At 62.2% G+C, this 14,268-nt stretch overlaps 1 protein-coding gene across 5 annotated transcripts in view; it reads right to left on the reverse strand.

Moving 5' to 3' along the window:
- Positions 1–2,387: 2,387 nt before the first annotated feature.
- The window catches only part of COL18A1 (collagen type XVIII alpha 1 chain), a 94,185-nt gene continuing 82,304 nt past the window's right edge, over positions 2,388–14,268 (reverse strand). For 2 of the 5 annotated variants that reach the window (XM_040264921.1, XM_040264901.1), the window contains 16 exons: positions 13,677–13,703; positions 13,401–13,454; positions 13,041–13,115; positions 11,673–11,741; positions 11,032–11,074; positions 10,460–10,522; positions 8,030–8,073; positions 7,643–7,765; positions 7,014–7,167; positions 6,858–6,931; positions 6,372–6,500; positions 5,925–5,957; positions 4,617–4,862; positions 4,252–4,449; positions 3,700–3,815; positions 2,388–2,823 (listed from right to left, as the gene is read on the reverse strand). In XM_040264921.1, the coding sequence (XP_040120855.1) occupies positions 2,610–2,823; positions 3,700–3,815; positions 4,252–4,449; positions 4,617–4,862; positions 5,925–5,957; positions 6,372–6,500; positions 6,858–6,931; positions 7,014–7,167; positions 7,643–7,765; positions 8,030–8,073; positions 10,460–10,522; positions 11,032–11,074; positions 11,673–11,741; positions 13,041–13,115; positions 13,401–13,454; positions 13,677–13,703 (1,662 nt within the window). In that variant the 3' untranslated portion in view covers positions 2,388–2,609. Of the gene's footprint in view, positions 2,824–3,699; positions 3,816–4,251; positions 4,450–4,616; positions 4,863–5,924; positions 5,958–6,371; positions 6,528–6,857; positions 6,932–7,013; positions 7,168–7,642; positions 7,766–8,029; positions 8,074–10,459; positions 10,523–11,031; positions 11,075–11,672; positions 11,742–13,040; positions 13,116–13,400; positions 13,455–13,676; positions 13,704–14,268 lie in introns of all 5 variants that reach the window. The other 3 variants (XM_040264911.1, XM_040264882.1, XM_040264890.1) reach the window with 2 other exon arrangements.

Below are 14,268 nucleotides of genomic sequence, written 5' to 3' on the forward strand. Positions count from 1 at the left end.
CGGTTCCTCCATCCTTGGGGAACCAGAGGGGCTTCAGGGAAGAGGGCTCGCCTCTGCTACTGACCCAGGAGGCAGGGCTCTGCTCCAGGCGCCCACGACCTGCTCCTGGATCCCAGGAGCGCCCTCCCGGTGTGGCTGGCCCAGTGGCCTGGTGCTCCTGCTCCCCCTACAGCCTCCCACAGGCGCTGGCCCCCTGCTTGGTCTCTGCCACCCCAAGTCCTGAGCTCCTTTTCAGTGTAGTGTGCACGCCCCTCGGGGGTCAGACGCCTGCAGCAGCTGTGGGACACAGGGCTGGGTCAGGAGCCCAGGGCACAGACTACCTGCACAGCTCTGAGGGGCTTGTGAGGCTGCTGGCCGACCCCAGGGAGACCTGAGAGAAGATGGGTGTGTGGCACCTGTGGCCTCCACCAACAACCGTTACATGCATGTATCTATATCTCACATCTGTGTACACCTGCGTGTATTTGCTCACATCCGTGTGCCTCTGATGTCCATGTACCTATGCACACCTGTACCTACCTACACGCATGTGTATGTCCATTAACACCAGTGCACACCCGTGGCAGCTCTCTATATCCACGCACTTCTGAGGATTCAACCGTTGATTGAAAATATATATTTTTAATGCAGAAAGTTTCAGAAAGCAAAATAGAGTTTGCCATTTTCCAGCCTCTATTACCATGGTGTTTACATTGTATTTACAGCCGTTTCTATAGCATTTTGGGGGCTATCCTGGTGACTCAGCTGGTAAAGAATCCATCTGCAATTCCAGAGATCTGGGTTTGATCCCTGGGTTGGGAAGATTCCCCTGGAGAAGGGAATGGCAACCCACTCCAGTAATCTGGCCTAGAGAATTCCATGGACTGTAGAGTCATGGGGTTGCAGTATTAGGTAGTAGAAGTAATCTGAGATAATTTAGAATATGCAGAGGGATGTGCATAGGTTACATGCAAATTTCACACCGTTTTACATAAGAATTCCTGAGCATTCCCGAGCAGGTTTTGGTATCTGTAGGGTTGTTGGGACCAATCCCCATGGGGCTGAGGGACGACCATACATCTGAAAACTCCTGTGTATCCATGTGCATCCGTGTACCTCTGCACACCTGTGTATACGTCTGCACACCTGTGTATACCTGTGCATACCTATGCACATCTGTGCATGTCTGCACACCTGCATATACCCCTTTGGCAGGATCGGCCAGCCAGGCAGTCCAAGACAAGGACTCGCCTCCTGACAGTGAAAGTGAAAACAAGTCAGTCGCTTAGTCGTGTCTGCCTGTGTGTCCCCCTGGACTGTAGCCCACAAGGCTTCTCTGCCCGTGGGAGTCTCCAGGCAGGAGCAGAGCTCCTGCAGGCCAGGCGTCCGTGCGAATGGCTGTTTTTATTTGGAGACTGTTGGGAAGCCACAGGCACAGCTCCCCGGACCAGCCCCTCGGTTTCCTGCTGCAGTGCTCAGACAGCAGGCCCTGGAGCAGCTGGGCTCTGGCCTGCAGATCTCAGCATAGCCATCCCATCAGCTCCCCCAGAGATGCCTGTGTCCACCCCAAAATGTCCCCTCCTCTCCTCCCAGAGGAGGGTCATGCCGTGGGTTTCCCCAGAGACGTGCTGGTGCAGATCGCACTGAGCAGGGACCAAGCACGTGGCCTTCACCCGTCCGGAGCTGGCCCCACCCCTCCACGTAGCCTTGCCCATCTCGGAGCTGGCTGGGCAGGCACGTGTGGCCATCCCCTTTGCCTCCATCTCCGGCAGAGGTGGACGTGGGACCTTGGTGCCAAGCTCAACCAGAGGCAGTTCCAGCCAGGACTTGAGGGGGCTTGGATCTGGGCCCAGATGGGTCCTGGACGTGCTCCTGGGCAGAACTGGGCTGGAGCTGGAATCGGTGATCCTCGCCCTGGGGAAGGGACGCTAGTGCTGAGTGGGAGGACCAGGTCTGGGGACCAGGTGCTGGGTTTATGGACCCCTCAACAAGTACATCTTGGACTGGGGTCAGGCTCTGTGCCTTAGGGGTCACTTACTGTAGATGATCCCCACCCCCCCGGGAAAGGACTGGCCACACAGCAGCAGCAGGAGGAGACGGGCCAGAGCCTGTGGAGGTGGAGCTGAGGAGCCCGGGTCAGCGGTGGGGCACCAAGCTTGGAAGCTTCTGCAGGATGGCTGCTGGGAGGAAAGGTGGTGAAGCCCCAGCGCCCCCTCGTGGCTTCTCTGTAGATGGCTGGGTGTTGGCAGGACAAGAGTTTCTGGGAAGCAGAGTAGCTGGGGCAAACACCACCCCCACCATGCCCCAAGGTACCCAGGAGGTCCTGGGGATGCACCTCCCTGGGCAGAAGTTTCCAGAGTTGGCCTTTTGCCAAAACAAGGCCAGAAGGAAGTCTGAGCACCAGGCAGTTTTAAACTTTTTTAAAAATACACTCTTTGGCTTCCTTTTATTTCTTGAGGATTACATGAATCGTGAACCATACATCAAGTGTCCCAGCCAGGTCCCCTCCCTGGGGTGCCGGCAGAGGCTCTCTGCCCAGGCTGGGGGCATTCCGCTCCTCCTGCCTGGAGCCTGGCTCCTCTCTGGCACTCTGTTCGCCAGTCCACCTGTCCATGGTGCCCGCAGAGGCCCTACTTGGAGGAGGACGTCATGAAGCTGTTCTCGATGCAGAGGACGATGAAGGCGTTGTGGCACCCGGCAGCTTTCTGCTCCAGCAGCCGGCCCGACAGCAGCGAGGAGGCCTGGCCCGTGGCCGCCCTGCTGTCCGTCCGCCATGTCTCGCAGTAGCTCTCGGTCAGCCGCCGCCCACTGGTGTCTGAGCCGTGCCACACGCTCTTCTGGGGCCTGCAAGATGCAACAGCTGTCAGTCACTGGGCCTGCCTCTCCCAGGCTGTAGCCACCCCAAGCAGAAGAGGGTGTCTCCTTCTGGTGGAGGTTTGGTGGGGTGTGTGGGCCGTTGGGGAGCAAAAACTCGGGTTGCCGGCACTCAGGCCCACCCAATCCTGGGGCTCTACCTCCCAGTTCACACCCTGTGCTGCTGTTGCTTTGGGGGGCACTGCCTGGTGAGCAGGGCCTGGCAACATGGACGGCTGGCCCTTTGGGGTGGGTGGACCTGGCATCGAGTGGCCATGCCTGATAAAAGCTGCCAGCCTCCTCACTAGGAACCAGGTGTAGCCTATTGGCCAGTGGAGCCCACAGGGGCCAGGACATAGCCCTGGGCAGTGCTCCTCGATGAAGGCTGGGACACAGGCTCATGTGACACCCTGAGCCCCCTAAGTGTCCGCGAACAGGAGTCCTCACACCTGCTGGCAGAGTGCGATGGGCGTGGGGCCAGCCTGAGGGCCACCCGGTGACTTCTGCAAGCATGTTGGACACATGTGTTCTCCGGCCCAGAAATTCCACTTTGAGGAATCTACATAAGCAATTCGCTGTGATATTTATGTGACAGACTGGGGCCAGAGCCTGTGGTCTCCCAGACGTGCCTCCCCAGCAGGAGGCGGGGGGCACTTGCTGGTAAAGCAGGCCAGATGAAGGTGTTTCAGGTAATACCACAAACAACCACCTTTACCGCTCTTCCTGTGATCTTGGATTTTGTGGGTTTTAAGCTGTGAGCATGTGTCACGACTGAGTCAGCCTGCAGGCTCAGAGCCAGAGCATCCCCCTTTGCTCAGGACTCTCGGATCCAGAGGACCTGAGTCGCTGGCCCACATGGAGACCTACCAGGCGGGATGCTGGAGGACATCTCTGCCGTCGAAGGAGAAGATGCGGGCACCGGGCTTCAGCCAGCCCTCGGAGCCTAAGAACAAGGCCTCCCAGCTAGGAAACAGCACCTCGTCCTGCGGAAAAGAGAGGGTCAGCCCATATCTGGTCACCATCCGCCAGGAGCAAGGGTGGCTGGGTGGTCTCAGTGGTCTCCAAAGCACTTTCACCCATCCAAGGGTAGGTTGGCCCCCGGCCTCCTGCCCCCCAGGAAGGCAGGCACCCACCCCCGGCCCTGGATCCCGAGCTGGACCAAGTCTACCACCTCTGGTCCTGAGGGATGTGGGCACTCAGAGGATAGAACTCGGAGTATCTAGAAAGCACATTGTTCCGTTCAGGGAAGGAGCCACGGAACACAGCCGGGTAAAGGGCACTGCGCGGGGGCGGGGCCCACAGCAGAGCGTAAGGGCCTGGGGGGACCGGGCTGCCTCCCCCAGCTGGCGAGGCACCACGCCCCTGGCAGACGCGGGCAGGGGTCCCCAGAGGTGAGCCCGAGCAGGGCCGTGCACGCACCCTGAGGTTGACGACGGGCAGGGAGCCGCGGTCGGCGCGGCGCACGACGCTGTACAGGTCCTGCAACCGCGAGGACAGGAACGCGCGGAAGGTGCCGGCCAGCCCCGCGGCGCGCGCCTGCTGGAAGCACTGGAAGTCGGCGCCGCGGATGCCGCGCAGGCCGCCCGACTGCGGGCTGTTGAGCGCCACCAGGTGCAGCTGCGGGGGAGCCTCGCGTCACTGTGGCCCGCTGTCTCCGGGCGGGTCGCAGCCTGGGTCCCAGTCCCCGCATCCTCCCTACCCGCCCCGCCCTCTCCCCAGCACCCTACCCGCCCCGCCCCGCTGCCCTAGGCTCCGGAATCTCCAGCGGGCGGGGTGTCACTCACCACCGGCTGGAAGTCGTGGTGGGTGTGGGGGGGCGAGGCCATGGTGGTTACCGGCCGGAGGTGTGCGTAGGCGCCATGGTGCGGGGCGCCGGGGTAGGGCTGGGGGTGCGGCAGGCGCGGGGGACTGGCCAGGATGTCGTCTGCCCGCCAGGACCGCGCTGTCGGGTGTGGGGCCTCCCGGCGGGGGTAGGGATTACCCTCATGCAGCTGCACCAGGGGGGGCTGCAAGACGGCCACCTCGTTGTCCTGCAGGGGGAGTGTCGGACAGCGCGTGGGGCCGAGCCTGCTGCACCCGCGTGGGCCCCGTGGTGAGGCCTGCGGGGCGGCTTGGGGGGGCATGAGGGGGCGGGTGTGGGTCTGCTGCCTACCAGGGAGGTCCCGATGCCCGGCCCTGCGCGCCCTTCATTTGCACCGGGCTGTTCTTGGGTGGCTGGGGCTAGACTGGAGGTGGTGAGCTGGGCATTGCACCCCAGACCTGGGGGCGCCTAGCCTGTCCGGAGGGAGCCGGCCTGCTGATATCTCAGTCGGGTCAGCTGGCCCTCTGCCCAAGCCCCCAGTCCTCACCCTCAGAAGCCAGCTTCTCCCCTGACCCAGGGAGGGACCACCCTGACCCCACAGCCTCCCTACCCTCCCACCACAGCAGTGGAGGTTCCAACAACCCCTCAGAGTGGGACCTGGACCACCAAATCCTAGCGCACCCCCCTTCCCGACTCTGCCCTTCCCACAGCACCCAAGCCTCTGACAGGTGTCCACTGGTACTGGTGGTAATCTCTAATGCAGTCACACTGGTGTAATCACCTCATGTGTCCACATGAGACGTGTCTGTCTACATTACCATGTTACTACTGCCCATCGCCGACCACCGCGGTGCCTGTCTCCCTGACAATGTCACCTGCGGCCGGGGCCGTGGCTGCTTAGGCGCAGCTGTCCCCTGGAACAGCGCCCAGCAACTGGAGGGAGGGGCACAGCTAGGTGCTGAGTGGGAGAAGGGACTCCCAAGCCCCTGCGGGGGAAGACAGACCCACACAGAACCCCACGCCCACGACCTAGGATGGAGCCCACTCCTGAACCGTTTGAGAAACCGTGACTTCTACTCAGAGGAGCCGCCGCCGGGTGACACAGCCCCTACCTAGGGAAACTGGACTATCCCCCTCCCCACCTCTGCCCCTCCCCTCTCCCCCAACTCGCACCCCTGAAGGGTCTGTCCCTGTGCTGGCCCCGTGGACGAGGGCAGACAGACCAGAATCAAAAGAGCCTCTCTCCTGGGAGGGCAATGAGGTGGTTGTGGGAAGAAGGGGCGCTCCTTACCGTCCCATGGGGGAGGGGTGTGTGGGCCTCCAGCTGGAAGAAAACAGGGTGGGGGTCACCTCAGGACCTCTGAGCCAGCCGGCACCACTCACCCAGGCCACCCCACCCCTGAGCTGTGTCTTGGTGGCCCCCGCCCCCCTCCCCCACCCCATGCCTGGCACACAGTAAGGACGTTTGTCAGTTTAAAAAGGAAGAACAACTTGTCTTTGAACCTAAAACTACTACAAAACAGCTTCTAATAAAAGGAGGAGAGAGGCGAGCAAGGATGGGGGATCACTGGCCGTCATGCCCAGACCCATGGGGACCCCGCCTGGCTGGTCTGGTGCCCTCACCCAGGCCTCACCAGGCCTCACCACCGAGCCTCCACCTCCCATCATCCTAGAGCGAGGAGGGAAGGCTGCCCCCCCACCCACCGCCTTGTGCAAGGAGAGCGCATCCAGGACTCACCAGAACCTTCCGGAACCCATTCCGGACCCGGACGTACAGCTCCTCCCTGTCGGCCACGTAGATGAGCCAGCCCTCCGGTACTTGCGGCACCTGGTCCACCAGCATCTGGTACGTGGCCCAGACCCTCACCTGCTGGAAGCCCAGCCCAGTGGATCCCTGCGGAGGGGCCTCAGGGCTCACAGAGGGGTGGGGCTTGGGACGTCTGAAGACCTAGGTCGCCCCTCCTCCCCAGGCTGGCCCCAGGAGCGCTGTGGGGAGATGTCAGCTCCCGAGGCCCTGGGCCACATGGCCTCTGCACAGCAGAGGGACCTTCTCAGTGGCTCCCATCCGCCCCCGCCCATCTGACCCCAGCCGCACCTGGGCCCCCACTTCTGCTTTGGAAACCATGTCTCGGGGTCCTCAGTGCTGGGGTCCCCTGACAGCCTCTAAAGGGAAGGGTAGCTGGCCAGTGAGGGTCTCATAGATCAGGAGCAGGGGGGTGCTTACCCCTGAAGAAGTGCCCATGGATCCAGGGGGTCCTGGGGGCCCAGGTGGGCCTGGCGGGCCAGGAACACTGATGGCTACAAGAGAGAAGCCAGAGGTAGGAACACTGGCCCTGCCTGGAGGGGGCTGGAGCCCAGGGCCACTCCCCACCCTACTTACTCTGCCTGTAGGGGCCAGGAAAGGAAGGGGGTCCCGGGGGCCCTGGGGGTCCGGGGGGCCCAGGAGGCCCCTGGCGTCCCTCGTAGCCAATGCCAGGGGGTCCCTGAGGTCCCGGAGGGCCGGGCTGGCCGCGGACGCTCTCTCCCTTGGGGCCCTGGGGCAGACAGAACACGGAGCCTTGTCACCTGTGTCCCCAGGCCCGGCACAGGCAAGCCTGAGGGGCTGGGCTGCAGCTGCCGAGAGCCCATGGTCCCCGAACCGCTGTCCCCTCCCTGTCCCTGTCCTGCGCGCCCTCCGCTGGGAGGGGGCCCCAGGCTGCAGGCGAGGGCAGCCCCACACAGAGGCACAGCCCCAGGGCCCCTGGGCGCTTTCAGGACAGAGGGTCTCCCTGAGGGGATTTGGCGGAGGACAGCACCAGCAGGAGAGGAGGTGCCCCCAGGTTAGGGCTTGATTGGGAGGGTGGCCGCTGTGAGCCCACTAGGCCTGACTCATGGGTGCCCCCAGCATGGGCACCCCCACTGGGGCAAAGGACCAAGGTGGGTACTCAGGGCCCAGCCCGCAGGGGTGACCTCCCTCAGCTCCAGGCTCCTGCATGTGGGCAGCTGTGGGCGACCCGGGGCCTCACTCACCGGAATCCCTGGGTAGCCGGGCGGGCCGGGGGGTCCAGGCACACCGGAGCCGAAAAATCCTCCGCCCCCGGGCTCACCCCTTTCTCCTTTCTGCCCAGCGGCCCCTCGGTCCCCCTTCTGCCCCTGTGGGTGGAAATGCTTGTGGGCGACAGTTCGGCTCCCGGTGGCTGCCGGCGTGGGGAGGGGTGGGCACAGTGGCCCCAGGCCCAGGCGAGGCAGCCAGATTCTTTGCAGCCCAAGCCTGGCCAGCCTGCAGGACGGGACTCAGCCTCCCAACCTCCCACTGCGTCCACCAAGTTCCTGAAAAGTGGAGCCAGGGATGGCGGGCTCTGGGTGTCCTCTGGGGCCCCGTGGGGGGGCAGTGTGAGGATGAGGGGTGCTACCCACCTTCATCTCAGCACCCAGCTGGAGGAGGTCGAACGGGAACTGCCCTATGGAGGGGTTTGGGGGAGTGCTTGGTGAGAGGCAGGCTTCCTCCCGTATCCCCCGGCCCCCAAATACACCTACATCTCCTTCTCTTTCTATAACCTCTGTATTTCTGTGCAGAGATCTCCTGCATGATTCGTTACATTTATTCCCAATTACTTGACACTTTCTGGTGTTTTTGTTCAGTTTTATTGCTGACACACAGCACTGTGGACGCAAGGGACTGATGTTTACTGTGAAATGACCACCACGGGATGTTCAGTTAACAACCACCATCTCTCTCTCTCTCACACACACACAGGCAAAAGCGTGGTCATCCACTCTGTGGCTGTACACGGTATGGTGTCTTCCACGCTGACTCCTGGTTGCTCCCTTAAGGGCAGACACGCCGCAGGGACTGGCCGTGCATTGGGCGAGGGCCTGGGGGCCCAGTGCCGGTGGGGGGCTGCTGTCACGGCTGTGCGGCTCCTCCACCCGCAGGCTGACCTGGCCTCTCGTCTGCTACCTTCCTCACTTCCACACCCCGCCTCTGATGAGTGGTTGTGTGTTTTTCCTTTCAGATCTGTTGCTTTTTGCTTTCTGTATCTTGAAGCTATGTTGTTAGGGGCACGGAAATTCAGAATTGCTGTGCTTTCCTGGTGGATTTACCCCTCAATGATTATAAACTTAAAAAAAAAAATTTACGGGGAGTGTTTCCTGCCCTAAGATAACTTGTCTGACTTCTCACAAGCACACACAGGTGTGCGCACACACCCATGGCTCCCTTCTCACCAGACCATGACCCGCTTTCCCCTCAGCTCTCACGTCCTTGCATTTGGGGGTGTCTCTTGTAAGCAGCATAGTTTTGTTTTTGTCCCGTTGACGACGTTTGTCCTTAAACAGCAGAGGACCCTCTCTCTGAACGTACGCGCCGGTGGATCTGGGTTGACTCCATCTTCATTCACTCTGTGTTCTGAAGCTTCAACATAGCTTCTCTGCCCCACTGTTCCAGGCTCCTCTCCTCTCACGCTGACTCTGGGTCAAGTGTTTCCTATGCTTCTCTACTTTCCCGCTCCACCATCAGGGACATGTTCCTTCTGTCTTGGTTGGTCCTGAGGTGTGCCCACCGGGGGGCTCTTGTCCTGGGCTGGCCTCGCTGCCCATTTCCTCTTCCTATAGAAGGATGTCTTCACCGGATGCAGAATTCTAGTGAGAGTGTTAGTCCCTCAGTCACGTCCAACTCTTTGCAACCCCATGGACTGTAGCCCACCAAACTCTTCTGTCCGTGGAATTCTCCAGGCAAGAATACTGGAGTGGGTAGTCATTCCTTTCTCCAGGGGATCTTCCCAACCCAGGGATTGGACCCGGGTCTTTGAATTCTAGGCGAGCTGCTAATTTCTTCCAACGTCTTGAAACCTTTGCACCCTCTGGCTCCTCCCGTCCTCGTGAGGGATCAGCTGTGGGTCGTGTGGACTCTGCGTGAACACGACCTTGAACCCGGCCCTGGTTTGGAGGTTCAGCCATGATGCCTTCAAATGCTCTTCTGTACCCTGTCTGCCCGTTGCCTGACCTGCGTGTCCTCACCCACACGTCTGACCTCCTCGGCCTGTCCAACTTCCCAGCACATCAGCCGAGTTCCGTGCTGACCCCTCCCCTCGTCATGTGGGTCCCAGCGGCTGAAGTCACACAGAATCTTCACATCCAGAGGCTGTGGTTTTCAGCCCGACAATTAAACCCTACTCTCGTCCACGGCTCCAGTCTGCGCTGGCGTCGCCTTCCCTCCGTGTCCAGGCACCGTCATCACTGTTAAGTCCGAGCCTGGAAACTCCTGTCCAGGTTGCCCACTTCTTCCTCAAGAAACCCAGGCCCTCAGCAAGCTCACCTTCCTCAAGAGTAAGGTTAGCTTCTGCTTCAGACAGCTTGAAGGGCAAACTTGAGCTTGCCCCTCCCCCAGAGCCCTGCCCTCGGTCACCCTTTGGCTGGCAGTGCCCAGGGGTCCAGCTGTCCCGGCTTTTGACCACCCTGCTCCCAGCGCCTACTTGATCTCTGATTTCACCCACCTGAAGAAGCAGGATTTGGCTGGGGATTCTTGCCATCTCAGGGGACATTGAGATGCTGGGGCTTCACCGCCTTGGAGGACCCCAGCTGACAAGGCTCCTGCAGTGCCCTGGGGCTGCTGGGTCTTCCCGGAGGCTCACATGGGGGCCCAGCCCCACTCCTCAAAGACTGGGTGCGGGGACACCCTGCCTGGCCATCACCTTAGCCCTGAGATCCTTCCCCCCGGCCCTGCCCCAAGGCTGTGCAGGAAACCAGGCGTCCTGTCAAGGCCCCTGAGCCCGGGAGGGACAGCCCCTCCTCCAGGAGGTGGGCGGGCGACCACATACACAGCCCCCCAGTTCAGAGCACTCTCACCTGGTGGTCCGGGCGGGCCCACATCTCCTTTGTCACCTTTGGGTCCAGAAGGCCCCTGGTGCCCTGGAGAGACACAGATCCCAGTGCCTGTTACTGAACGTGTACAGAAGCTGCTAGGACGCCCTCCTGCCCGAATATGGCCTGACCCTGGGGGGCGCCAAGTGCACTGCAGGCCCGGGCCAGGGAGAGGGCAGCGTGTCAACCTGGGGAGCCTCAGAGCAAGAGCTGGTGAGCAGCCAGTGCCTGGTGGTCACAGCCCAGGGGCCACAGCCTCTGTTCCCAGAGGCCACATCACCCCTGCCAGGAGGGGCTGGCATGAGGAGCTGGAGCTGGACTGTGGACAGACAGCGAGTGGCCCCTCGGTGTCTGCTCGGTGTCCACTCCTGTCCACAGCTGGACCTCCTGGAAGGCTGTGCAGGGTGGACCCTGAAGCCCAATAAACACGCCGTGGTCAGCTGGGGCTGGCGGTCCCAGATCATCCAGCTCCCCTGTGAGGGCTGCTCCACGAGACCTGCTCTGAGTTGTGGCCGGAGGGGCTGACCTGCCCTCCCTGAGGCCCCAGGACCCCTCACCTGGCAATCCCGGGGGTCCAGGGCGGCCAGAGTCCACAAATGCCTGTGAAGAACGGGCCGAAGCTGGCCATCGAGGAAGACGCCCTGGAAGCTGAGGGCACCACCCGCCCGAGGTCTCTGCCCAGATTCCCTAGAAGCCCCTGCAAGGTCGCACAGGCCCCATCCCCCACACCCCTTTCCCCAGGACAGAGAAGCAGGGAGGCGGGGAGAAGGCAGAGAACTTGCGGTTGGAGCCCTGGTCGTGACAGGACTGCCCCACGTCACTGAGCCTTGTGAGATGGGGGTGTCCGCCTCCCAGGACCTCAGGGCTCATGCTCGGGAGCCCAGATCCAGAGAGGACTCCCTTCTCCCACCTTCACCTCCCTCCAGGGGCAGGGGGCTTGTCTTCTAACTGACTGCCCACCAGGTGCAGCCTACAAGGTGGGTGGACTCGGTCCCACTGCCCGGACCTCTCCCAGAAGGACCCCCACCAGACGCAGAGGTCATGGCTTGGCCTGCCCCTGCCTGGGGCTCAGACCCTCTCTAGGGCTCAGATCCTCCCTCGGGGTCAACCTCCCTGGGGTCAGGGAGGGCTAGGGAGGCCGGTATAGAGGAGAGTCTAGGGAGGAGTATGTAGAGAAGAGTGGGTCTCGGTGACTCACGTTGCCGTCGTAGACAGGAGTCCCGGGAGGGCCTGGGGGCCCCGGAGGCCCAGGTGGGCCAGGTGGACCCTGCGTAGGGGGAAGAGAAAGATCTGGTCAGTCTCGCTCCCAGCCAGGCCACCGACACTGGACAGGATGGCAGACGTGGGCGGGAGCGTTTCTGAAAATCACAGTAAAGTCAGAAAACATTTAATCAAGAACGCACCCAGTTTGCTCTGTGGCCATGGCTGTCCCCTTCCCATCCCCAGATAGTCCTCCTCAAACCGTCCCGCGGGGGGTGTGCGGGCGGCCATCTGGGCTGGACACGACCTCAGACATAGCTCGTGTGGTTACTTTGTCAGAGGGAGCCCACGAGGCCAGTGCCTGTGGGTTTCACTTGAGTTGCATGAACGTGACTGTCCATTCGTTCACCCACTCATGGAAAGAGAAAAGACAGTCCATTCGTGTAGCATCAGAAGTGCCTGTTCCGAAAGGGCTCATTTGACAAAGGACCAGCCTGAGTGATGAAGGTACTGGGGCCCATGATCCTGGGACCTCATGTGCGCCCTCTCTCAGCCCCTGGGCACCTTTGCCCCTGCCCTGTGGCTGAGGAGGGAGGGCTGAAGCAGAACAGAGGCACGAGCTCAGGTCCATGAAGCAGCCAGTCCCACTGGACTCTGACCAGGGCAAGCGCACAGCAGCTGAACGCTGCCTTGGGGACTCAGAACCGCAGGAAGGACTGGGCAGCCTGCGACCTCCTCCTGGACAGAAGCGACCATCCTCCTCCATCACGGAGCTCCGCAGGTCGCTGCCCCTGCATTCTGAGTCCTCATGAAATGTCCACCACGGTTTGGTCCGCGAGGAGGTGGTGGCAGGATGACGACACGGTGGTGCCAGAGACACCAGAAGAGCAGAGGCCTCAACCGTCCCCCCAGGACCCCACACTGCTCGGCCAGGCTGTGACCGGGCTGGGAGGGAGCGGGTCCAGGGAAAAGGCTCCGAGTGGCCACGGGTTCACTAGGAGCCCAGATGGGTCCGGAAGGTGTCCTGCATCTCGACGGTGCATCTCAGATGGAGAGGTCACGGGGCCTAACTGATCTGTGACCCTGGGCTCAAAGGTGGCAGAAACTGTAGCCCCATGGGCAGGAGGTGCCCACTGCACAGCCCACGCGGCCTGCAGGCCCTTCCGAGAAAACCATGTTGTTCCGTGGCCTTGGCTCATGTATGTGTATGCATGTGTGTGTGTGCTCGAGGCTCTGCATGTCCGTGGTCACACATCGAGGCCACTCAGAAGCCTCTCGGGGTTGAGCTCTGAGACCCAAGCCCTGAGACCAGGCCCCCTGGCCTGGTTGCCCCCGCCCCGCCTTGCACGCCCCATTGGACACTCACCCTCATGCCGAATCCCACGCTGGTGTCCCCTGGCTCCCCCTTCTCCCCTTTCAGTCCATTCATCCCGGGACGCCCCTGCGGCAGAGCACAGTGGGTGGGGGGCTGCAGGGCGCTGGCCAGCACCACTGCATGGGCCCTGGGGCACTGGCCCAGCAAGCTCCTGTCCCCACCCAGGCCCTCCTCGGGGTGTCTGTCCCTCTGGGGCCCGAGCTGCCTGTGAACTGCAGACAGCCATGCTTGAGGGGTGGGTGGTCTCCAGGGGAAGGGCAGCAATGGGGCTGTAGTCCACTCCCCTCTGGGCCCACTCTCCGCACGGGCCTGGGCTGATGCCCGCACCTGGCTTCAGACCCAGGGACCTACCGGCCGTCCAGGGAATCCGATCTCTCCCTTGTGCCCGGGCCGCCCATACGGACCCTGTGGGGGGAAGGGGAGACCAGGTTTCAGGTGGGCAGGAGCCAGACCCCCATCTGGGGTCTCCCTCCTGACACCCGCCCCCCATTCAGAGGTGCAGCCGGATGTCAGCTCTGCTCCCCACCAACCCAGCAGTCAGGCAGGCAGCAGTGCCCTCTGCAGCCTCCCGTGTGCTTTCACACCCAGCGCAAGTGTGTGCACTTTGGGGAAGACTGGTCTACTCACCGGGGGTCCTCGGAAGCCGGGCTCACCCTGAACAGAAAATCAGAAGCACCGTTAAGTGGCTTCAGGTCACCCCCCAGCAGGCAGCCCCGAGGGGTCCCTGTATCCCTGAACGCCTGCAGTGGAGCCCAGGAAGGGAAGCAAAGAACTAGAGGGAGGGGGCTGTGGCTGGGAGTTGTGTCCTGGGCACATGCACGGGGCACACGCCAGGGGTCCTGAAGCTTGGGGGGCCGGCCCTGCAGTCCAGGCTGGGGTTTGCGGGCCCCCCGTAGGCCTGTCCCCAGCAGCCTGCTGGCCTGGGTCCAGCTCTCCCCAGGGCTGGGGGTCACCTGCTGGGAGAAGGGGACCCAGGGCACAGGCTCCCCAAGGGACCCACTCCTGAGCCCAGCCATTCTTGGCTCCCTCCTGAGGAAGGAAGGCTGGACCCCAGCCCTAGTGGTGATGCCTCCAGAGGCTGAGGGCCAGCTGGGCACTGCAGGGGGTGCAGCTCCCAGGGGTGAGGCCGAGGCCAGGAAACAAGGCCCCCAAGAGCCCCCAGCCCCTCTGCAAGGTGGGTTCAGCTGACGGGCAGAAAACAAAGGGCCAGCCAGGCCAA

Source organism: Oryx dammah, unplaced genomic scaffold (assembly GCF_014754425.2).
Source record: "Oryx dammah isolate SB20612 unplaced genomic scaffold, SCBI_Odam_1.1 HiC_scaffold_2, whole genome shotgun sequence".
NCBI lineage: Eukaryota > Metazoa > Chordata > Mammalia > Artiodactyla > Bovidae > Oryx > Oryx dammah.